This window comes from Drosophila mojavensis, unplaced genomic scaffold (genome assembly GCF_018153725.1).
Source record: "Drosophila mojavensis isolate 15081-1352.22 unplaced genomic scaffold, ASM1815372v1 contig_49, whole genome shotgun sequence".
Taxonomy (NCBI): domain Eukaryota; kingdom Metazoa; phylum Arthropoda; class Insecta; order Diptera; family Drosophilidae; genus Drosophila; species Drosophila mojavensis.
Window position 1 is genome coordinate 917,654 of NW_025318872.1, and position 24,155 is coordinate 941,808.

Genomic DNA, 24,155 nt, shown 5'->3' on the forward strand with positions numbered 1-24,155 from the left:
GACAAGCATTTCCCATTTGGCATTTTGGTGCCCTTCGAGGTTCGCCAATGGTGCTCCGTTCCTGGCTGGTTTATTATGCAAAAGTTATGCAAAGATAAGCAAAACTATGAGCAGCGACAGCAGCTTGCCACCGAAAATACTAGTATGGAACCCGGTCCGATATCCTGGCTGCGCATAAAGCATTTCACATCATTGCCAAAAAGACAAGCGATGATGGAGTAGGACCTCGTTGGGTTACCAACTGCTGTTCGCAGTTAGCAGTTGCCAACTGTTCTGTTCAGCTCCTTTTTTCTCTCTCTATTTGTTTTTAAGTATATTTTTGAGAGGAAAACGAACAGCTGTTTGGTTCGGTTAGGGTTTGGTTTGAGTTTTGGTTCTCAATTTTTTTTTTCTTTTTTCTTTTTTTTTTTTTGACTGGTTACCGTCCGTCGTTCAAGTTAATTGTGCGGCCAAATGCAAAAATCAACTTTTTTACAAGTTCTTTTGGCTGTCGCCTCAGCCTCGCAAACGGCCAACTGACGCGGGCAGCGGGCAGCGGGCAAATGGCAAACTCGTCGGCACCTCGTGAACGAAATGGACACTTAAACTCTAATCGAAAAACTTTTGCCCATATACAAGTCACTTTAAAATGCGCTTAATTTGATCAGCGTGCGGCGATTGTCGAACCGAAAACCCACGGCTGAGCACTGAGCATTGGGCACTGAGAACTGCGAGCTGAGCGCTTAGAACTGGAGCGCACTCAATACAGATTAACATAATGAGCTTCGGGATGGGCAACAAACATAACAAAGCAGTTGGTTATGGGCTAAGGACCTGCCATCCAGATCCAGTTATAAAGTTGTTACCGTCATTGACTACAATTTGTGTTCCTTTCAATTGTGCGTATGTGTGTGTGTGTGTGTGTGTGTGTCTATATTTGTTTTGTTTTTTTTATTTCTTTTATTTTTTATATCCTCAGTTTATTCTCAAAAAACGCTCTTCAAATGTCTATATGGATACCCTAACAATATGATTATGGCAAAAGTTAGCAGTTGACTAGACACAATGGGGGTTAACGGTTAAGGTAATCAGCTTTTGGTTGGGGCATAGAAATTAAGTGGATTGTATGGAACTGCAAATTTGATGGCTTGACACAGAAAAGTTTGACTATCTTTTATTCTTGTGGCTAAAACTGCGAGCTTATAATTGAGTTGAAAAGTATTTTAACGTATTTAAAAAATATAATATAATGTATTTAATTATATTATTTTTAAATATTTTATTTTGTTTACAAATAAAATAATTTTTTTAATTTATTTCTTGAATATGGTACATAAATGTATTAATATATATTGTATTAATTTAATATTGTATTCTAAAATGTTGTAATATTTAATATCGTTTTAATAAATATTTTATTTCATTAATAAACATATATATTTAACTTCACTTTTAAGAATTTAAATAAAAATATATTTATTTATATTTTATAATAAACTTATGGACATACTATAATAGTAGGAAATTAAGTCTTCAAACAGATATATTCCTCTTTATAAAGCAGGACTATTCTTATCAAATAAAAGCAAAGATAGGCTGGTTTAGCTGTTATTTGTTATTTCTTATATTTACTTCTATATCTAATTTTTAAATACTCTTCTCATTATCTAAAGAGTATATTTTCAGTCAAGCTGACTTTAGATGATTTCAGTTCTCTCTATATATAATTTGCTGTTTGCTGTAGCTGCTGTTTGTGACAACAGATCGAGTGTGCAGTTTTTGGAGAGTGTGTGAAAGTCAAGTGGGCACTTAATCTCACACACACACACACACACACACACACATACTAAGAGACATTTTGACAGCGTTTTGCGGTAACAGTCCGCCACTTGACGCGCTCAGCACCTTTGCCACAACTCCTACTATCGACACTCACATATGGCGACGATTCCTATAGAAGAACTGAGTGAGTGGGCTTGTGGGTGTGCGGGTGGGTGACGAATCCGCCTCAACTGGGGAAAACAAACGCAGCTTGCGCAATTGAAAAATTAAGCAGCCACTTTGTCAAAATGTTGTTTCAATAAGGCCATTGTGGGGCCATAACGAGCGAATATCGGGCCCATGGTTGAAATCGGCCCCTAGTCAAAAGCCCATTGGCAGCTTTAATTGTCAACATCTGCGGCTGACATGCAAATGCGAAAGGTTCTCTCCACTAGAGCCCGAGATGCTGAGAGTCCCGGCTTGATGGAGCATACTCGCTTGGCACTTATTACATTGGCATCTGCGTATGGTTTTGTCATTTATTGATGCAAATTTTCGCCACGCCTTTGCCTTTTTTATGCGTCCTCAACCATCGCAGTTGGCTTTCAATGCTCTGTTTTTTTGTTGTTGGTGGTGGCGGCGGCTTTCCAAGGGGTACGCATGGCACTTAATTGACGTCTATGTCGAGCACAAGTGCGCCGTGGCGCTGATTAGGGTTGCCAATTGCCTTATTGCTGTATGACGTCGGGTCCTCGACTCAATCTGAATCTCAAGCTGCAGCAGCAGGCGCTGAGGCGCCGAGCAGCTATGGCTAGGGGTCTGTGTCATTGTCACCGTTGTCAAAAGTTTGGAAGCGAAACCTGTTTCAATCGCTGTCGCTGGTGTATTTGAAGCACATTCTGTGGCATTCAGCAAAATGTTGTCATCTTTTCTGCTTCGTTCTTTTTTTTTTCCTTTAAGCGGATTTTTTTGTTGATTGGACACACAGATTGAATTGACATTCATAGCTACTTGGCGGTGTCAGCGCTGCTGTTGAAGGCAGCGAATGTCATAACAAACTCAGAGCTAAGCAATCAAGCGCATCTGCAATCCTTAGGCTCCATAATCAAAACTAAGACTATAATGCGTGAATTAGCATTTCGTAGAACAAATAATTATTGTAAATATTTGCATTGCGCAATGAGAGCTTTAAGTGTTTGTTGTTCTAATCATGCAACAGCTTCATTAGCATAGCTGCAGCTTTAAGCGGAATGGTGGACGAAATTATTGGAGTGTTTTGGTGACTAACTGTAAACAGAACTGACTTCCTATGGGAAACTTCCTTTCATTGATTTGCTTTACGTTACACTCAATTCAGCTCATGAATCATCACTCAATGTCTACCTCTAGCAAATATTTTGGTTATTCGCTTTAAAGCAATAAGATACGTAGCATGCGCAGACTCTCACTTAAGTTTTCTATTAAATTAATTAAAGTGAATATCATATATCGCGACAAATACACACATACATACATTTATATATACATATATATATATATATATATATATATACATATAAATTATGGGATATACTTTTTCACAGTTGTGCTTGTTATCGTCAATAGCTCGCAGATTTCTTGTTATTAGAAGTTTTACTCTCTTTTAAACGGAAATTTCAAAGTTCACTGAAAATTTATATTTTTACGAACGTTTCGTTTATTCACCCCATAACTTTAGCATATTTCCAATATATATATATATAAACATATTTTCAATTTGTATATATTTGATGTATTTAATATTTGGTATTTTTTAGTTTTATGACTTGAATAAATTTTATAACAAATTAAAATAAATTATTATATTATTTTTGAGTTCTAAGAACTTGAGCCTGTTGCACATGTCTAAAGGACTTTAAACCACCCGCTTTAAAATACCTGCTCAAGTATATATAAATAAATATGTATACATGTGTGTATATATATCTCTACTTATATATATATGTGCTTCTAAGTCAATTGCGAATTAGAATAAAATACTTGAATGCAACACGCAATCAAATGTCATTATGTTGCCTTGGTCACCGTTCGTCCGCATTGCATGCAGAGTTTATTCGATTTCCAGTTGCGAACTTAATGTGTTAATATTATCGCATAGTTGATTAGCCTGCAGACCGTTAGGTGCTGCGGTGCCAGGAGGCCAGGTGTGTCCCTGCTCGGTGGTGAATGCAATATCAAATAGCATTAAAGCAAACGTGAAAGAGTGAGGGAGAGAGAAAAAGAATCGGGCGAGCACTCGGGTTTTTTTTTATGTGGGCGTCTTTAAAGCGCTTATTGATGTGAATTTTCTACTAATTAGAAGCAAGTTAATTAATTAGAAATTAATTGCACACTAGTTGTAGATGAGCATTCTGTATTTACAATATAAATCGTGTTTTCGCTGGAAAGTGCATATATATGTATTTAACTTTAAATATATTCAATTAATATAAGCAAAGGTTATTTATATGCTAATTATAAGCAGTTGACTGCGCAATATTCTATGAATATTATGGCAGGCATACTATTGACAGCGATTGGTTTAAAATAATACTAACCAGAGTGCTCTAGTGGAGAGTGCTCGACTAAGAGTTATTGAAGTAATAATCAGCTTAAGTTGCTAAACATCATATATATAAACACATAAGTACAAGCTTTGCTTACCTCGGAGCTTATGAAGTGGATTTCGTTAATTAATGTGCAGTGCGCCTTAGTAAGTTTTACTCAGTCAAAATTACAGTTTGATGTTGACTATAGGAGCTTAAGAATAATAACTACAAATATATATATAGATTTTCACCTACAACGAATATTATTTTCATAAATTCACAAATATATTCAGACTGTATTTGTTTGTGTAGAATTTGCATACCTTAAAAATGAATATTCGAGCTGAATCTATGTGCTTAAATTGCATTTAAACAAATTTTAAATGAAATTCTTACACAATGTTTCTTAAAAATGTGTTCATATAGTTAGAGCAATTATAATTCGAAGATTTGCAAATTAGTTGCTCTAATCAAATATAGAAGGGAAGCAACAATGAGACCTCTATTAAAATTTAAAAACTTTTGTTTTTGTGGTATTTAGGCTACATTTCAAAAACGAAAACAAATTATGTTTTTTTTTTTTTTCTATAAGCAAATAGAAGAAAATAATAATCAGGAATGTACACTTAAAGATTAAAGTCCCCAGCTATAGTGGCTGTTGATTCAGTACATCATCCTAACCAAGAGTATATTAACATTATTGGGTCTCACCTGCCTCCATCTGTTCGTTACATACGCTTCCACGAAACCATTCCACCCTGCATATCCATTTTCAATGGGTGCAACTTAGAATCAGTTGCAATCAGATGTCAAATAATTTTATTTATATATAATATATATTTATATATTTTCCCATGGACAACATGAATAAAGTTCTCACTCTGTATCTCACGCTTCTCTTTCCCCTTTCATATTTATCTCTAATATGTTCACTATTAAAGAGCTGCCAGGCAATGTTTTGCTTGGGAGCTAAGCTCTTCAAACTACGTATGTAGCTCTGGCTCTGTCATCGTTTTCATAGTCTTCATCAAGTTTGCTTCTAGTGAAATTAATTTGCGTTCCTAAGCTGGAAATCATATTAAATAGTACTAAATATGTGCATAAGTAATAATAATTCATATGTGAATAACGTACTGTATGATGGCATTCTTTTGTTTCTGTTTGCTTTTGTGCAGGATTTCAGTTGAGTTTTCTCTACTTCTGCTTCTTCTTCTTCTTCATTTTTTTTTTTCTGTTATCTCTGATGAACATGAACTCATGAGCTTTTCTTGTCTGTTGCATCTGTGGGCGTCGCTTGTCATTTGCTAATGTTGCCAGCTACGCTCCCTTAACATTCCAACATCATCATGATCATGATGATGAGCATTGTCGTCTTCATCTTGAGTTCGAGGCAAAGATACTGTGGGCGTCTGCAGGAGTGGCACTTTTTCATACTGTTGTGTCCATGTGATCTACTTGGCAATGGCAAGAGATGCATCTACTTCAGCAACGACAGCAACAACAACAACAACAACAACAACAGCATCAGCTTTAACTAAGCTAGTTGCCTATCCGATGTGGGCGTTCCTTTGGAATTTTGTTGCTGCCCGAGTCGCACCTCTCTTTGTTCCTATTGCATTCGCAGCTGCAGTGGAGGCTGCCGTTGGCATTGCCATTGCCATTGCCATTGCCAGGTGCCCAGGCAATTCAGTTTGCTGTCGCTTTATTTTTATTTAATTAACTTCATTGCAATGCCAGGAACTGAAAGGCTGGCATCCTGGCAGGCAACCTGCCTGAATCTTTGTCACTCTCTGGGCTGGCTCTGCCCACAGGCAAAGGCTACATTCAAGCTCTGCCAGTTGTTGGCTGTCGCCGTCGCCGTCGCCGTCGCAGTCGCAGTCATCGTCGTCGTTTCAGCACCTTGACAATGACTTATTGTCGCTGCTCGACTAAGAGACACAAGCAGAGCCTGCACCGGATGGGACAGTATGGGACGGCCGGGCCAAACGAGTCAGCATCAGCTCATCTTGGTTCATTGGCAATTCTTTTCCAAAGTGGCCTCTCTTGTTGGCCAACAGACGTGGGCTGTTGCTGCTGCTGCTCTCCCTCTCCCTCTCCCTCTCCCTCCCTCTCTCACTCTATCACCCATATGAGGCAAAGTCGCATGTAAATCAATTTATTTCGTTCAAACTGAAGTTTGAAAACTGAAGTTGAACTTGTTGTTGATGTTGATGTTGCAGCTGATGTCGATGCCTCTGTCGATGCCGCTGCCGATGCTGAAAGTCAAGCGAAGGTCACTTGAGACAACGGTGCTGAATTTTTGGCAATTTAGAGTCGCAGCCTCAGCTTCCTGTGGGCAATGCGAATGCACATCCTGTCTGGTATTCATGACGCTGCAAGCATTTAAGTGTATCCCAGGGAGCAGTAATTATAATAACCACTCAACCAGGCAAAACACAGAACACAAAACCCAAACGCAAAACCCAATACGAAAACCCTATAACAAACTCACTTTTCAGTCTCTGTCTGGGAGTAGCTTCTATTTCGCAGAGCGCTCAATGGAAACCGCAAAGTCATCTCCGGTTTATTTACTGGCTAGCGAAAATAAAGCAAAAGCGAAGATGAGACCAGCCAGCAGCAAAGCGAAGCGTTCTGATATAATAAGAACAAGAAGCAAAAAAAAGAAAACGAACAAGCAGAGGAGAAGGTGAAGCAGTAGGAGTAGGGAGAAAAAAAAAGACCAACTGAAGCCGCATGAATTTCCAATTGTGAGCCTGCCAGGCGAGGCCCAGAATTGAGCTGAAGGTACATAAAACAAAGGCGAAGCCAAAGTGACTTTTGAACGAGCTCTCCGCAGCGATATATCGAATTTAATTTCCTGTCAAAATCGAAGAAGGTATTCCAGTTCTGGTCGTTGTTGTTGTTGTTGTTGTTTCTGTTGGGCACTCGAGCGTGAAGAATAAGCTCAAGTTAATTTTGTGGCTTAAAGTGCTTTGGTTGGCGGGCGTCCAGTCTATGGAATTTCAAACTGAGACCAAAGGCAATGCTCGAAATTATGAATGAAATGTGCGCGCAATTAGCGTGCCAGCCTGTGTGATCCGGACTCCTGCCTGTGCCGCTCTGCTAATGCATCTGCCATTCGCAGCAACTGTCGCCACGGCACGTGATCAAAAGTCGGGCAAAAAGAAAACAACAAATGTTAAAGGAACTTGTATTGGCGTTTATGTGACTCTTGGCAGCAGTTGAGCTCCAGTTGGTGTTGCCCTTGCCTTTGGCTTCTAGTTCATGTCGAGGCCTAATGCGTCGAGCAGCCTGACAGGCGTTTCGAGTCGAGTCCTCTGACCAGAACATGTGGCGTCCTCAAATATAATATATATATATACATATATTTAAATATACAATCTATATATATTTGCGACCAACTGACGCACAACGACCTTATTAAGCCAGCTTGACTCATATGCTCATATTTGTATTTTTTCTGTTCTCATTTTTTATTTTTTCCTTTTTTTCTCTCTTTTTTTTACTGTTTTTGTTGCATTCTATTTTAAAGGCATCGATTGGGCGCACAGCACCCGGCCTTGTCGAAATCCTTTGGCTGGCTATTTTTATAGTCCATAATTTTGTTGAAAAATCGCTGTAGAAAACTGCCGAAGGCTAACAAATGTGAGGGATATTTTCTTACACTTATTGGACTTTGACAAACTGTACAGAAAAATGCATAAAAATAAATGGAAAACGATTTCATTTTGACGCAACATGTGTAATTAATAGACTTCTGGCGCTGCCAACATCCGATGGCCTGCCATGCCCCGCCCCGCTCCTAACTCTGGCTGACTAAGGCGTATATGGATGGAATCAGAATCTATACTCTAATACTCGTAAACGCGTATAATGTTTGCCGGTCTCACCACGCGGCGTATGATGAATGCGAGCTCGTAAAGCAGCAGCTAGGTCTCGGATACTAAGGTGTCTATTGTATTATTTAACGGGTTTCATGCGTCCAATCGCCATAGTCACTTTTGAAAATCTCGTTCTTTTATGGACTTTTAAATAAGAAGGCTCTAGTAGAGACTGCTCGACTAAGAGATACCCTGAACCCTCCAGGCTGATATTCTACTCATTCTGCACTTATTTTGTGCACACATGCATACACACGCATTGACACGCTCGTATATTACGCGGTCTGCTGACTGCGCAGCTAGTAGAGACAGCGCTTGGGCAGCGCTGCAATTTGGGCAATATTATGAGAATTTATTAGTTGAATAATTTCTCTTGTAGTAATACTATCTTAATGAAACTTTCAGAGCGTGATCATATGGCTAAAGTGTGTATACATTCCAATGCACAAGTCTCTAGTTCTTGAAATGCGTTTTTTTTTAATTAATTAATTAGTGGCGAAGGGGCCGTGTTATTTAAAATCTATAAATTACAAAATCTTTCTATCCATTAACTTTATATACAACGCTAATTTGAAGTCACCTGGTCTAAAAGTGTTCAAATTAGGCTGAAAAAACAAAGGCAATTTTTTCGTTTATTATCGATAAAAAGTTATCGGACGAGTTATCGAAAAAAAGTGATCGGATGAGTTAGCGAAAAAAAAATAGTATAAGCTTGTACTGCCTATGGTATACACGAGTATACATGCCAAATTTCAGCTCTCTATCTGTTAAATCTTCTGAAATCGGCTATATCGACTCAGATCGTCGTGCTGATCAAGAATATATATACTTATATATTGCTTATATATATACCATATGGGATCTGCGATGATTCCTTCTGCCTGTTACATACTTTTCACGAAACCATTTTACCCTGATTTTCCATTTTAAATGGGTTCAGGGTATACATATATAAAAAATATTGTAATAATAAATAAATTTAAAAAATACTATACATTAAAAAGGGATTTTCAATAATAAAAAAAAAGGTTAATCAAATTATACATTTAATAAAAATTAATTTACAAAATTTTGTAGCTCGAAATATCTCTACACTCGCAGATCGCGTTTATTTCAATAAAATCCCATTTAAATGGGACCTTGAGTCTAGATACTTTGCTTTTAGAGTCATCGAAATTTGTTACAATTTGTTATGTTTGAAAACCGTTTACTATGTGACCTAAGTCAGTTGGCCTCTTCTTTTTTTATTTTCTTTTTTTTTAATTTGTTGATTTTTTTCAAAATTTTTGTATCTCTGTGTTTCCACAAATCAATTATCATGGTCTGTTTAGCCATTTTAACAATTAATATCGGTCTATTATACCTCTTTCTATTGATGAACGGAGGTAAGCCCTAACAAATCCAAGTGCACTTGTATAAATATGTCGAGATTGCTCGATTAGGAGAGAATGTGAGCCCTGTTGAACGGTATGAAAACATGCTCTATGGATTATATCTATATATACCCTATATAAGTCATTGTGCCATTGAGCTTTGAATGTTATTTTGATTGGAGTATCAGTTGATTGCCAGGCTTAAAGGATCTCCTAATCGAGTAGTCTTAACTGGAGCTGTCTTCGACTTACCGTGGATTATTCTTTAAAGTCGAAGCTTATCGAGGAAAGGTCACCATTGAGGAATATCCATATTTGGGCTCACTACGTTACCGCAAAAAGGAGTCTGAATTGGCTGGCAGTGGATACATATGTGCGGCGACTCTTATTCACAATCGTGTGCTTATCACAACTGCCGAATGTATAAAAGGGTATGTGTGTGTATCTGGAAGAAACTGTTTTCTGATATTCGGAATGATACTGTGCAGAAAAAAAGCAGAGGATATACTGGGTGCAGTAGGGTCTACGTACCTGCAAGGTATAACTACAACATCCCTAGTACTGGGAATCGCTGCTTTCAGATGTCATGGCTTGTATAAACGTGGCGTATCGAGCTACAATATTGGACTGGCCTTCACTGATGAAGATACACTGCCCATTAAAGGAAAACTTGGATATGTACCGATAGCCATGACGAAAATAAGACCATTCACAAAATGTGTTGGAATCGGCTGGGCTGCAGATACTGATGTAAGCAAACAAATAATTATATTCACTATAATATGGAACGTGTAAATTGATTTAAACTATTTGATTTTTGTTTTTTCAACTTTAGGTATTGAGCACACATCCTATTGCACTACCAAACTATAGTGTCTCCCCAAAAACTTGTTATAGACGGACACGTACAATTGGTATGTTTTGCACTTTCAAAAGATATTACAGACATTCTGAACCGGACCATAGCGACTCTGGTATCCCGATAATGTGCAACGGTAGACTTACGGGACTATTCATCTTACATAGAGCCTCACGATTGCATGTGTTTACATCTGTGTATGCATTTAGAAAATGGATAAACGGAGCCATTTACCTCCACTTCAAAAAAGATCTGCCAGTGACGGAATCGATGGCATCGATGGATGGCTCGATTTGCTTCCAGTGGCTACTTGTTTTGGCCATTAGCATTTATTTGGTGGGCTGACCCTAAAAACATTAATGTGTAAATTGCTATATATGATATTAATTTTATTTCTACATTAAAAATTAATGTTCTTGCAGTTGTCTGTGGTGTTCATAGAATGTGAACAACATTTAATTATTTAAATATTAAATTTGAAATATATTCAAGTAAAATCTAAGGAGATGGTAAAAAGTGTAAAAAAAACAAGTAAGAAAGCTCTAGTCGAGAGTGCCCGAATACGAGATCCCCTGAACCCTTCGAACAATAGTTGTTTCAATCACACACGCGCACACACACACACACGCATACACACACAGGCATATACACACACATCATACACACACACACACACACACACACGCATACACACAGAGATACGCACGCACGCATAAACACGCATTGGCTGCAGTGGTGGCTTACTAAGGGAACTTAATTGTTCAATAACATTTCTTGTGGATGTAGTTCCTTCATGAAACTTTCAGATTATGATTATATCATGGATATGTATGTATTTGCCAAAGCACAAGTCTCTAGTATTTGAAATACGCCTTTTAGAAATGTGAGGATGAGGGGGTGAATTAGGGGTGGCGGGTAAATTTTGACAAAAACCTAAATTGTATAAAATGCATATGAGTATACATAAAAAATTTGGAGACTCCAGCTTTAAAGATGTAGGAGATATAAAATTTTTTACTGGTTTTCGATAACGTTTTTAATCGATAACAAAATAGCGGGGCAATTCATCGATATTTAAAGCAAAGCTCGATATGCACGTGCTATACACGGACCTAGGAAAAAAGTTTCAAGTCTCTAGCTCTTATATCTTCTGAGATCCATGCGTTCAAACATACGGACAGACGGACAGACGGACGGACAGGGCTAAATCAACTCAGCTCGTAGCCCTGATCAAGAATATAAATACTTTATGGGGTCTACCACGCCTCCTTCTGCCTGTTACATACATTTAACAAAACCATTATACCCTGATTTCCCATTGAAAATGAGTTCAGGGTATAAAAAGAAAATCGAGAAGCACATCAAAAAGTGTCAAAATTAAAACATTTTCAATCAATAATATATTAAATAAAACTATAATTTATATGTGAAGAAGTACAGTAGATATAGGTAAATATCAGTAAATTTATTATTTTTTTTATACTATAGTTGATTCACTCCACTGTGCAGTCGTCTTCTAGTAATTGAAATATCTCACTAATTTGCATATGCTAAAATGCTTAGGTGAGGCATGACAAAATTTTTCTCTATTATATTGCAATAGATTTCCAATTGGAAGGGTATTTCGCTTAGCACATGAAGCTCTGCTTTATCGACTTCGCATGTCCGGCAGCTAGCATGACAGCTACTTCGCAGCTGCTTTTGGCCGTGGTGAGCGTATGATGCGCCGACCCGCTTAGGGGACCAACAGCAGCTAGTCAAACAGACAGTAGAGTAGATGAGTGTGTGTGTGTGTGTGTGTGTGTGTATGCGTGCTTTTGGGTCCACTAGTAGAGTGTTTGTTATCTGTCGCTTCTGTTGTTGCTGCCGCTGCTGTTGTTGCCGTAGTTGTTGCTTTTGTTGTTGGGTGGCAAGGACATGTTTGTAGGCTGCAGACTGCTTGGCTGGCAGCTGCGTACACGCAAATAGAAAAGATACTCAAGGCACTCATTTGAACGAGACGAGGCGCACACACACCACGAGAAACTGTTACGTGATGAGTGCGCGTCATGCGGGCCAGAGACCAAGAGAGCCTGAGCGAGAGTGAGAGACAGAGACAGAGAGAAAGAGAAAGAGGTAGAACCACAGCAACCGCAGCGTGGAATAGCATGCCATGGCAACTGTAAACGGTTGTGCTAGCCAGCCAGCCAACTATTAGTGGAGCTCGAGCTCTGAGTTGGAGTTGGCCCACAAACAAAACAGCCATCAGTGGGCGTTTAAGCCAAGTCGCCTGATGTCCACAATGTGATTTAAATAGAATCAAATTAGTGTGCCATTTGCATGCGCATTTAGCCAGCCGGCTAGCTAGCTGGTAGCGCCCCGCTCATTTAGCTGGGGCTCACTGTACGCATCGGAGATTGTTTGCTGTGCGGCTTAAATCGCTTACCGAAAACATAAATCCAAATACGAACGACGACGCCGGTCGTCGACGTTTCATTTGCCTTTGTCAACGGTTTTTTTTCTTCTACTTTTTTTTTGCCATCTAGTCAGGTGCACAAACACAAACAGACAGACACGAGAGACACAGCTGAGTTTGAATCTGAGCTGCAGACTAAAGCCCAGAGCAAGGGAGCAAGCACCATGTAGCGGCATTGACATTTTGAGCTTAAAAATCCAATTAGTCTTTGATTTGCATACAAACATACAAACAGAGACAGAGAGCGTTGCAGTTACTGAGCCAGCAAGAGAGAGCGAGAGAGAGAGAGAGAGAGAGAGAGAGCGTGTGACAACGTTGACAAACAGACAAAAACTCGCCGCATTTCTTGCTAAATATTTTAAGACCCACATTCGGATTTGGAGTCGAACTCAGATTCGGCCAGGTTGCAAACATCTAAAGCAGCCCAGAAAAGTCAGAAGAGTAGCAAGTGGACGTGGATTGTGCGGGAAAAGGTGGATGGAGGGGGGTTCTGAGCGTGAGGGCGTTGCGGCATCTTCGAACCCGCACCACAATAGACAATTGGATTTTTGCGGTTTCTAATCCAATTTATTTCGTCTTAAATACGAAAACCTGCTCGTTCGTTCGCCCACTCGCTCGCTCTTCTTGCTCTCTCGCTCGCTCGTTCGCTGAGCGTCCTTTGGCTCAGTTCATTGTTGCTATTGTTGTTTGCTACAAAGTATCCTGTTTTCGGGTGCGGTTCAATGTAATTTAATGGCTGGCAACGGTCAGGCCACACACACACACACACACGCACAGAAGCATTATACATTTACAGCAAGTCGCAAAGTTAAGCTCTCAAACACACACGCACATACACACACACACGCACACACTAGATTGAATCACCTGCTCACTCAAATCGCCGACGACAGCTCTCAGCAAACTAATTTAAATATTTCAGCAATTAAAGAGTCCAGGCAATTAAAATAAACCAAACACCCAAAGCGCCACCGCAACAACTCAAACTATACAACAAAAACCAGTAAAAAGGAACAGGAAATGGTTTTTGCGGTTAGCTGCTTAAGAAGTCGAACTACAGCTACACTATCGAACAACAACAACAACAACAGTAGCACAGGAAAAGGTATTTGGAATTAAATACATTTCACTAATTGAGTGCTCAGCTACTTAGACTATGAATAAGAGACTTAACTTAAGTGAGTAAAACAGAGATAGGCGTGAGTGAATAAATTTAAGGTGAAAGAATATTCATATCAAATTTGAGTTAATCTTTATAAAATTTCAATTAAATTTTAATGTATATTATTATTTATAAATATTCAAGTCTTAATAATTAAATGAACCGTAAGCAGTGAAACGCAATGAATAAAATTATTTGTTGCATCGGAAAATATATTGAAAACAAATTCTGTTGCAGCATTATAATTGAGGAGCTCATAAAAAAATAGGTATACATTTTTCTATAGTAGTATTTTTGCTTTTTAATAAGATATTGTTAAAAATATAATATTCCATAATTTTAATATTCTAATATTCCATAATTTTAGTTAAATAAAATTTATTTTTCAAGCTGCACGGACATAAAAATTCTACGCTTCAGCTACATAACCTTGAATATGATTTATTAAAATGTTTTTTTTTTTTTTTTTTTTTTACAAAGTCAAAAAGCGAATACAACAATTTGGTTAGCTTTAATTGTTCAAAGTAGCTATAAATAATAAAAAATTACGTAAAAATATAATGTCATACTGAAGCAATATATGTAAACTCCCAAAGATATTTAGCATAATTTAATGATAAATCTTTGATCAAATGAACTCCTGCCATGTACAGATTGCATAATAACATGTAAGTTAACATCATTCTTTGATACCTAAACAACAAGTCGAAATTATGTAATTAATGTATAAAAGTCAAAGCAAAAGTGTTGCCTATCGATGAGTAGACTCATCTATAAATAACTGTTACATCGATTACACAAAAAAAAGGTAGTTAGGCTTATTAGCTCCATTCCCAAATGTAATTAGATTGATATAGATCTACAGACAAGTGCTTAAATAAAGTTTGCTATGGATCGACTGCTAAACTCATCATAAATTGATAGCCTTATCGATAGTCATATTTATCGATAGTCGACTGCCATAGAGTTAGCTCCTTGTTGAGCTAATTATCTTTGGGCCCCATAAACATTGTCACACATTCGTTGTAGCCCTTTATCGCCAGGGTATAACAATCAACACCGTGTGACTAACAACCTGTATGCCGTTTCCTCTATGCCCGGCACACTCACACACACACACAATGAGCGATGGCCAATGGCATGGACATCGCGCGTGCGTGTGTGTGTGTGTGTGTGTTTGCTGTTTGTTGTGGACAACGTTCAATCAATGTCAACGTGGTTGTCAGCCTGCTGCCTGATCCTGTTGCGGGTCTCTCCACTCCTGCTCACTGTCGTTGTTGATGTGGCTGCTTTGCTTTGCCTTGGCCGAAAACATCTGCACATTTACCTACCATAATTTTGAGTTCAGTTAGGCAACAGTTATTCCATCAGCATCTGCGGTCTAAGTTATTTTCCTTTATCGTCGTCTTCCTTCATTTTTGGCAAATTTGGCACAATGCGGAGCAATTGGCGTTCACTCAGCGATTGCAGGACCAGGACTCTCGCCTGGCCTCCGCACGCCCCTATCCCGACTGTCAATATCACACGCAGCGCTGGACACATGACAGACACATTGACACATGACGTACAAAGGCAAAGGTAAAGTGAGGGAGTGAGAGAGCTAGAAGGAGAGAGAGAGAGAGGCAGAGAGAGTGTGTGTGTGAGTGAAAGAGAGTGAGGAAGCTTTAACAACTTATGCTGTCTAACTATTTCTCTCTCTCTCTCTCTCTCACACACACACTCTCGTGTGTCTCTGTCGATGTATTAAGTGGAAACACCTTGTAAAATGGCTGACAGGTGTTAGAAGACTTTGCAAGATTTATGCGCCGACATTAACATGAATATGTATTAGTGTGACGGTACTGCAGCTATCAGTGTGCGTGTGTGTGTGTGTGTGTGTGTGTGCGTCGCCCAAGCAGTTAAAGGATAACAGCGCATTAAGTTAAGCATTACAACAACGACAACAATTCACAGAGTCTCACTGAGAGACATGAACACGTGTGCCAGGACACGCAGTGGTTGCAACAATTAAAGTTTATTTGCTGCGCCCACACACACACTCGCTCACTCACACACACACACGCACTTATTCAGACTGACAGGGCGACGTAAACATGGCGTTTGTGTATTTATAGTCGGTCGCCTTGCCACAAAATTAAATAAAAGCAAAAGTCAACAAGGAACATAGATTTGCTTGCCTGCCTGCGCTTTCTGCCAAGGTAAACACAACAATACAACAGCAGCAGCAGCAGCAATAGCTACAGCAACAGCAACAGCAACAATGGCAACACGATGAGCCAACATGTTAGCCATCATCGTTATAACGGACAACTGAACTAAAGAGACACGCGGCGGCAGCGACGACGACGACGGCAGCCGCGCCGGCCTCAACTGGACCTCAACCGGACCTCAACCGACGACCTCTTTGAGCTATTAGAGATGGGAGCGTGAGCGGGATTGGTTAGATATATAGCAAGTATGTATCTCATAAGAATAAAAAAAATATATACATATATATAATTATTAATATTTATATATGCTTTAATATATTTCTCTATATAAGTAAATAAATTATACATAGACAAATATAAAAATAAATCACACAGCTTTTCACATTCTCAAGATCATTAGTCATAATACAAATAAATTATAAGTGCATTTTATTGTAAACTTAGTAAATTTAAATATTCCCATCTATATATAGTATATAATATATATATAAAAAAAATAAAAATAAAAAATATGTTGATACATTGAATACACAATAAAAGTTTTCCTTCATTTGTAACGACAGAGCTACAAGGACCCAACGTAATCGTTTTAAAAGACTAAAAAATTTATAAAATGCTTTTTGCCAAATTTTCTGTCACTCTATAAAGTCCCAACATACGGGAAAAAACACAGATTTTTGAACATATTTGAATTTGACATAAAAGAGTTTCATTGCCAGCCAGGATTCTGCTTATATAATTTATATAACATAATTCACATATGTTGTTATATGTACATTTTTTTTAGTTCCGACTTAAAATTAAAAACAAATATAAATATATTTTAAGTGCAAATATTGCATATTTAATGCAAAATTGAAAAGGTGTTCATAATTTAAAAGCAATCCGTTTGCCAAATTTAACAAATTGAAATTCACATTTCAATGTACAAATAATTTGTATGTTTTGTTTTATTTTCAATCAACGAAAAGTATTTTCTGTAATTCGCCGAAGAAATTCTGTATATGCATATTTGAGTTGCTAATAACAATGAACAGCACAATTTTGGCTTCAGGCTGTCCAATTGCAAAATGTATTCAAATATTTAAGAGTTTGAGAATATTTTTAGTTTTTATGTACACATATACATATATATAAATATATATATATATAAATATATACACTATTTTTACTTAACACTAAAAATTATAACATTTGATGTAGAATACAAATTAAAAAAAATTAAAAATGTATTATAATTATGTATATAAGTATAAATTCATAACAACGAATTTTGACGTTTTTTTTGTTTAAACAAATTAATAACTATAATTGCATTTCTATTAGTTTTTCATTTATTTTTAAATAATTTTAATTTTGTTTAATTTAAATTTGGCAGTGAGTTTCAATGCTCAACACTAAGAGCGTAAAATAGCTCTCGAAAGTAAATACACTATATATGATTGCCACTTTGATCATATATTTCACATATTATGCATTCCGTTTACTAATTTAAAATTTATATTTAATCACATTTGAAATATATTTCAATCACTTCAAATACAAATTCAGATTTGAATTTGTGCTCATCTCTAGCTGCTCTAACTGTGATTGTTATGGCATTTCTACAGTCAGCTCTCTGCTGCCACTGTCAGCCATTTTGTATGTGTATGTGAGTGTGTTGTTGTTGTTGTAGTTGCTGGTGGTCTGTGCTGCTTGCCTCATTATGATTGTCAAAGTGACGGACTGGTCATGCAAAGGTAAACACAAAATGTGTGTAAATACAAAGACATATATATACATATATCAAGGATATAGTTTATATATGCTACCTATATGTATGTGTGTTTATATACATGTATTATACATATATTTCTGTGTAAGATATCTGTATATGGTGTCAGCGCTGCCATTGCTCCAATCCTCCCGCCTGTTGTCATTGTAATTATCATTGCGACACTAAATATTTGTTGTTTGCTTAAGTGCTTTGTATGCCAGCCAGTCAGCCCACTCAGCTAGCCGGTCTCTAGCTTCAGCCAAGAGCAAAGAGCCAAGAACCAACACCCAACTGCCAAGCTGGCCAGGTGGGCCTGGGCCTGGCCGAATCAATAAGCGTGCTTTGCTTACCTTTGCAGTTGGCTGCGCGTGTTTTATGGCTTTAAAGGCGGAAATTGCTTTTTATGCTCCTTTAAGTAGGCAAAACGATTCATTTTTATGTCATTCTGCTGTCGGCGACAATTCACTCCCTCCCTCTCACACACTCTCTCACTCTCGCTCTCTTTCAACACCCACTATTGTCAGAGCGTTCGTCATTCATTATTTGCACTTTTTGTTTCAGCTTCTTCTACTTCTCCATTGCTGCTGCTGCTTCTTCTTCTTCTTCAGCTGCTGGCCTTGCTATGCGATTCTCGTAAAGCTCATGAATTTTTTATTATGTTTTTCCGGCTTTACGCGGCGTTTCCTCTTTGCTGCAGTTGTTGTTGTTGTTGTTGTTGTTTCATTTTTAAATTATTAAATTTTATTGGCGTATCATTTTTTATGTGCGACCGCTGCTGAAACATTATATTTCGATTAGCACCTGTTTGTTACTTTGTGCCTCGTCGCGCATTTCACTTTTCACAGCTGCCCACCCTCTATCAGAGCCCCCCACCGGCCCCATCCTGCCACACCGTTTGGGGCAGCATTTGCTGCGGGTGCTGTTTACGTCTTGTTCTGGCATTGTTTGCGGCATTGTCTCGAGTCTCTGTCGATCACACCTGCTAGACACACAACAGGTGCGCTTCCTGCTCCTGTCCCTTGCGCTCAGCTCATTACGTTTTATTGCATTGCGCTTGAGTTGAAATTTCATCGCCACAAAAATAGAGACGCGTTTTGATTTACACTAAATTAAATGTGATTCGTTTTTTTTTTGTTTTTCATCTTTTATTCTTAGGCTGAAGAGCAGAACAGAGCCAGATGAATTTTGATTTAGATGAAAATGTACAATTTTTATTGCATTTTGTTTTGAAAATTGCACATGAAACTATAGGCTTTTTTCTTTTCCCTCCTCTTTTATTGTACATTAATTTTTATAAGTTTTATGTTTAAAATTATTTATAAAACTTTAAAAATATTGAATTTAAAATTATATAAAATTCAGTTTTTTTTTTTTTTTTTTTTTTTTTTTTTTTTCAAATCAAACTTTTGCAATCTATATATTTTGGGTATATATTTTGGGTATATTTGGCTTTTAACTCAAGAAGTATTTTGTAGTCAGATATGCCTAAAGAGCTCCGTTTATAATAAAACAATAAAGAAAGATAGATAGATAGATTGCGAACGACACGTAGCTCTGACTCAACCATTCTCTTAACCCCTTACCCGTATCTAATCTCATGCCAAAATCAATGAGCTAATCTTAAATTGGTGATGTGATTAAAATTGCGTAAATCAAGCAATCACCAATAAACCAATAAAAAAAAAAAAAAAAAAAAAAAAGAAGAGCAAAATAACGCGGTTGACAAATTATTCAGTTAAATTATAAATTTAACATTAATTAACGTGATTATCATAAATTCCGATGCGCTGGCATGAATGTCAAGTGAAAAGGAGATAAGAAAAGGACAGAGAGAGAGAGAGAGAGAGAGAGAGAGAGAGAGGGAGGCTGAGGGAATCTGAGGGAAAAATAAGTACAGCGACTGTAGTTGACGAAGATGTTTGCTTTTTTTGCTTCACTCTCTCGCTCTATCTCGCTCTCTCTCTGTTTTTCTCTTTGCTTGATGTTGACTGAAGGCGAAGCTGTGTGGTCCTTCAGCAGGGACTCGAGTTGTCAGCGTCCCCCTTGGGGAATAAGGGTATTTCGTTGTCGTTGTCGTTGTCGTTGCCGTTGTCGTTGTCGTTGTTGTCATTGAGGCTGTCAGCAGCTGCAACTCAATGCCAACTAATTAATGGGCCGATGTAATGGCCGATATTCCAGACCTCAATCGTGGGTGGGCTGCGTTACAAATATTTCGAACAGTTAATAAACTGTCAATGTGTTCGGTCGCATGTCTTTGTCTCTCTGTATGTGTGTATGTGTGTGTGTGTGAATCTGTGCATGCATGTATGTGTGTGTGGTTGAAGTCGTTGAATGATGCCATTTAAATTGATTTCAGTGGCTCATTCACATTCGGTTCGATGACAGTTTTCTTTTCTATGGCAACTGCTCCTGCTCCTGCTCTTGCTGCCGGCTCCTGCTGTTGCTCCTGCTGTTGCTGCTGCTGCTGTAACTGCTGTGCAATTGGTCAACTCTCCTGTCATCCATGCAGCTTATTTTTATTGAATAAACATTCACGTAAAAATTGAAAACAAAAAGAAAAAAAAAGACAACACGAAATGAATATACGCCGAAGGAAGACAAACAACAGTCAATGCCAATTAAATGGGAATTTTAATTAGCGTAAGTTGCACTTGATGACGTCACAGCGGCATCATTAAATGAAAGGACCCAAAGGGCCGTGAAGAAAACAGAGTTTTGGCCAGTTCATAATAGCACAGGCCAAGAGGGTTTGGCCACCATTGGAATAGACTTTGCGCCAGAAAGGCTTCCGAGAGGAATTCATAAACCAAATTGATTTTAAAATTTTCTGAGCAACGATGCTGCTCCCTCTTCCTCTTGCCTCTGCTCACTCTGCTGCTCTTTAAGCAACTCTTCAATTCGATTTTCATTTTGTTGCTATATTGTCCTGGCAAACATGATACTGCATGCATTTATGCAGCAGAGCCGACATTATTTCAGGTGTAGCGATTAAACATGATTTGGGCTAACGCTCTTGCTGTTAACTGATTGCTTCTCAGGTAGACAAGCATCAGGCCCCAAGCTGTTGGCCATTTCGTTTGTGCATTGGCCAAGACATTTTGGAAACTAAAACATTTGAATATTGCAGTGTTAGCAGAATTGACTAGCTAAGACTTGTGTGATTATATGCTAAGAGATGACTTAAAGCTGTCTCCTCAAATATGATACTTGGATTCGCTGGGCAAGCAAGAAGTTGCTTATATTTAATGGAAACATTTCAACAACACTATCAAGGGCTGTAGACCCATAGATGATGAGCAAACATAAAAAAAAATAAATAAATTTTAAAAGTAAATAAAATAAAAATAAAATATAAATGAAATATAATATAAATAAAATATAAATAAAATAAAATAAAATAAAATAATAATTAAAAATTGGTGAAATTCCACTTAATTTCATACGATTCGAATATTTATTTATATATTCGGTGCACGTCGATGGCCCTCGTAGCTAGCACGTTTAATAATTTTTAGATTTATATTTTTTATATTATCTAATAAATAAATAATAATAATAATTTATATATTCGATCAAATAAATAAATTATAATAAAATAATATATAATACATTTATTTAGCTTATTTTATTCTAATTTTATGCATCATTTTTGAATTTTTTTATACTAATTAAAATAAAAATGAAATAAAATAAGTAAGAAAACATAGAAATATAAGATTAAATAATAAACAAAATAAATATTATTTATTATTTTGATTTTTACTTTATTTATTTATTTTTCTTACTTATATTCCTATTTTTTCTTAAAAAAGTTTTTTTTTTATATGATCTATTTTTCTTTTTAATTTTTTAATTTTTATTTATTTCTTCGTTATTATATACAAACATATATTTTTTTTAAAATGCCAGCTTAATTTATATCGAATTTTCAGTCGTCTCTCATAGCTCCTTAACTCTGACCTAATAGGTGAAATATTTGACAGTTTAATTAACTTGCTCCATACCTGCTTAGCCACTTAAATTAAAGTGCTTCGCCTTTGAATCGCTATCTCAAGGATCACAATTCGAGTTTTGATGTGAAATTTATGCCTTTAAAAATGACTTTTTGCGCTTTTCAATTTTTCCAATTTCCGCTCTGCATATGGAAAACAGAATTGAATTTTAATTCTTCAGCACATAAGCAACGTTGCAATTGACACATGACAAGGCGCACAGACAGATGGGTAGGGAGATGAGCAAGAGCAGGAGCAGGAGCAGGAGTAACAGATTCGCTACGAATCTTGGCAGCAAATTGAAATGCATGAAAGCAAAATATAAACTATGTAACTGAAGAATACAAATTGATCAAACACAAAAAGCAGCAACATCATCATAAAACTGTGCAGCAGGAGGCGGGGATGGATGGGGCAGGAGCTGTTTGTATGTATGTATGTATGTCTGTGTGCACAGCCCAAAAGCACTCAACAAAACGCAACCGAATCCCAGCTCCAGTCCTAGTCCCTGGTCAGACTAGACGAGGAAAAGCAGCAGGAGCAGGAACAGGAGCAGGAACAGGACGACAACTCGTTGGCAATGCCAGCTGCCAGAATCCAAATTGTGAGCTCATCATTGGGAATTCGAGCAATTTATTTGATGTGTCGATACGTGTCGCCATATTCAGCTGCCTCCAGACTCCAGGCTCCCACAGCATAGTCCCTTTCAGATCCCCCTCCTCTCTCACCCTCTCTCTCTCTCACACAGACCACGCCACAGCTGACAAAATCTGCAAATCAAATTACAAAAATCATAGCGCTGGATTTTCACACGGCTATATGCAGCAGGGAGTTAAGCTGCCACGCCCCCTCCTGCTGCATGCCTCTTTGGCCCACAACGCCCAGTTCAGGCTAGCTCAACCGGCCGGCAAATTGTTCCGACGTCAAATGATGAAATGAAATCAAACAGCAGCCGAGTCCAGGCAGCAGCAGCAGCAGCAGCTGAAGGGCTCGCAGCATAGTTTTCGTGTGTGTGTGTGTGTGTGTGTGTCCATGTCTATGTTTGACAAGCGACTAACTAGTGGAGTACCTCATTCAGTCTGTGTCGCAGAGCTCGGTGCCCGGACTCGCCGCGCCTGGGGACGCGCCAATCTGCGAAAATTTGAATTCGAAACTTTTTTTTTTTGTTTGCCTATTATTTATTTAGATGCAGAATAAAAACAAAATTACCAAGGGGAAAGTGTGAAAAGTGTGTATAAATACATATATGGGAGTGTGTTTGCGAGTGTGTGTATGTGTGTGTGCGCTAAAAATAAAGGATCAAACTGCTGTTTAAACAAATGAAGTGTTGCCAGCTGTCAGCAGCTGAATGCGCACTTTTCCCATATCTCTTGCACACTTCCCCCCCCCCCCCCCCCCCTCTCCATCACTCTACCTCTCTGGTTTTAGAAATAGTTATTCATAATTCACTTTGCCATTTTTTTTCCTTTTTAAAAATTTTTTTTTGGGGTAGCTGAAATTGGAGCGTTTTATAATTGGTATTGACGTTTGCTCAGCTCTCGAATAACCAGTTTAGTCGCCATTCATATTGCATTCATTGAATCATTCACTCAATATCGATATCAAAACTTATTCAATATCTGATATTTCCTACACACCCACACACACACACAGACGCTTTCCCTTGCAATTTAGAGTTTTTAGACGTCAAGCGGGCTAGTTGAAATATCTCTAATCGGATACGTTGCATGGCAGATCAAAGCGGGTATATTAGTTTACTAATAATATACATTATAATTATACACATATATATATGAAAAAATAAAAATAAATAAAATAAATTAATAAATAAAATAAACACATTTGATTACTAGTAGACCATATGGAGTAAGCACTTAAACACCGTGCAAAAAAAAATCTAAAAGAAATATATATTCAATATTTTTTTCCAAACTTTCAAATTTGATATACCCTGTATATTTTTTCGCATTATTTACTTACAACACAAAATTAAACCAATAAAAAAAAAAATAATAATAATAATAATAATAGGAAATAAATCATTGAAAAAATAAAAAAAAATAAAAATATCTATACAGTAAAATCCGGAATAGATTATAAATATATAGCTTAGAATATATGTACATATATACATAGCTGATACAATATATATATAAATTA

At 37.5% G+C, this 24,155-nt stretch overlaps 1 protein-coding gene and 1 long non-coding RNA gene across 9 annotated transcripts in view; one reads left to right on the forward strand and one right to left on the reverse strand.

The window, feature by feature from the left end:
• LOC122757330 overlaps positions 1–24,155 on the reverse strand; it is an 80,084-nt gene that overhangs the window by 53,004 nt on the left and 2,925 nt on the right. Inside the window, exon 3 of one of the 7 annotated variants that reach the window (XR_006357325.1) lies at positions 14,817–15,637. The exons of 5 other annotated variants lie outside the window; for them this stretch is intronic. This is a non-coding gene — a long non-coding RNA (uncharacterized LOC122757330). Of the gene's footprint in view, positions 1–14,816; positions 15,638–21,893; positions 22,139–24,155 lie in introns of those variants that run through there. One more of the 7 variants, XR_006357326.1, reaches the window with a different exon arrangement.
• LOC26527358 (azurocidin) lies at positions 9,389–10,841 on the forward strand. 2 transcript variants are annotated; one of them, XM_015165831.3, is made up of 5 exons: positions 9,389–9,573; positions 9,833–9,992; positions 10,050–10,311; positions 10,397–10,475; positions 10,588–10,841. In XM_015165831.3, the coding sequence occupies exons 1-5, from the start codon at positions 9,507–9,509 to the stop codon at positions 10,638–10,640; spliced, it is 621 nt and encodes a 206-aa protein (XP_015021317.1). In that variant the 5' UTR covers positions 9,389–9,506; the 3' UTR covers positions 10,641–10,841. The 2 variants fall into 2 exon arrangements, with proteins under 2 accessions (XP_015021317.1, XP_015021319.1); XM_015165833.3 differs by having other exon boundaries at positions 10,397–10,841.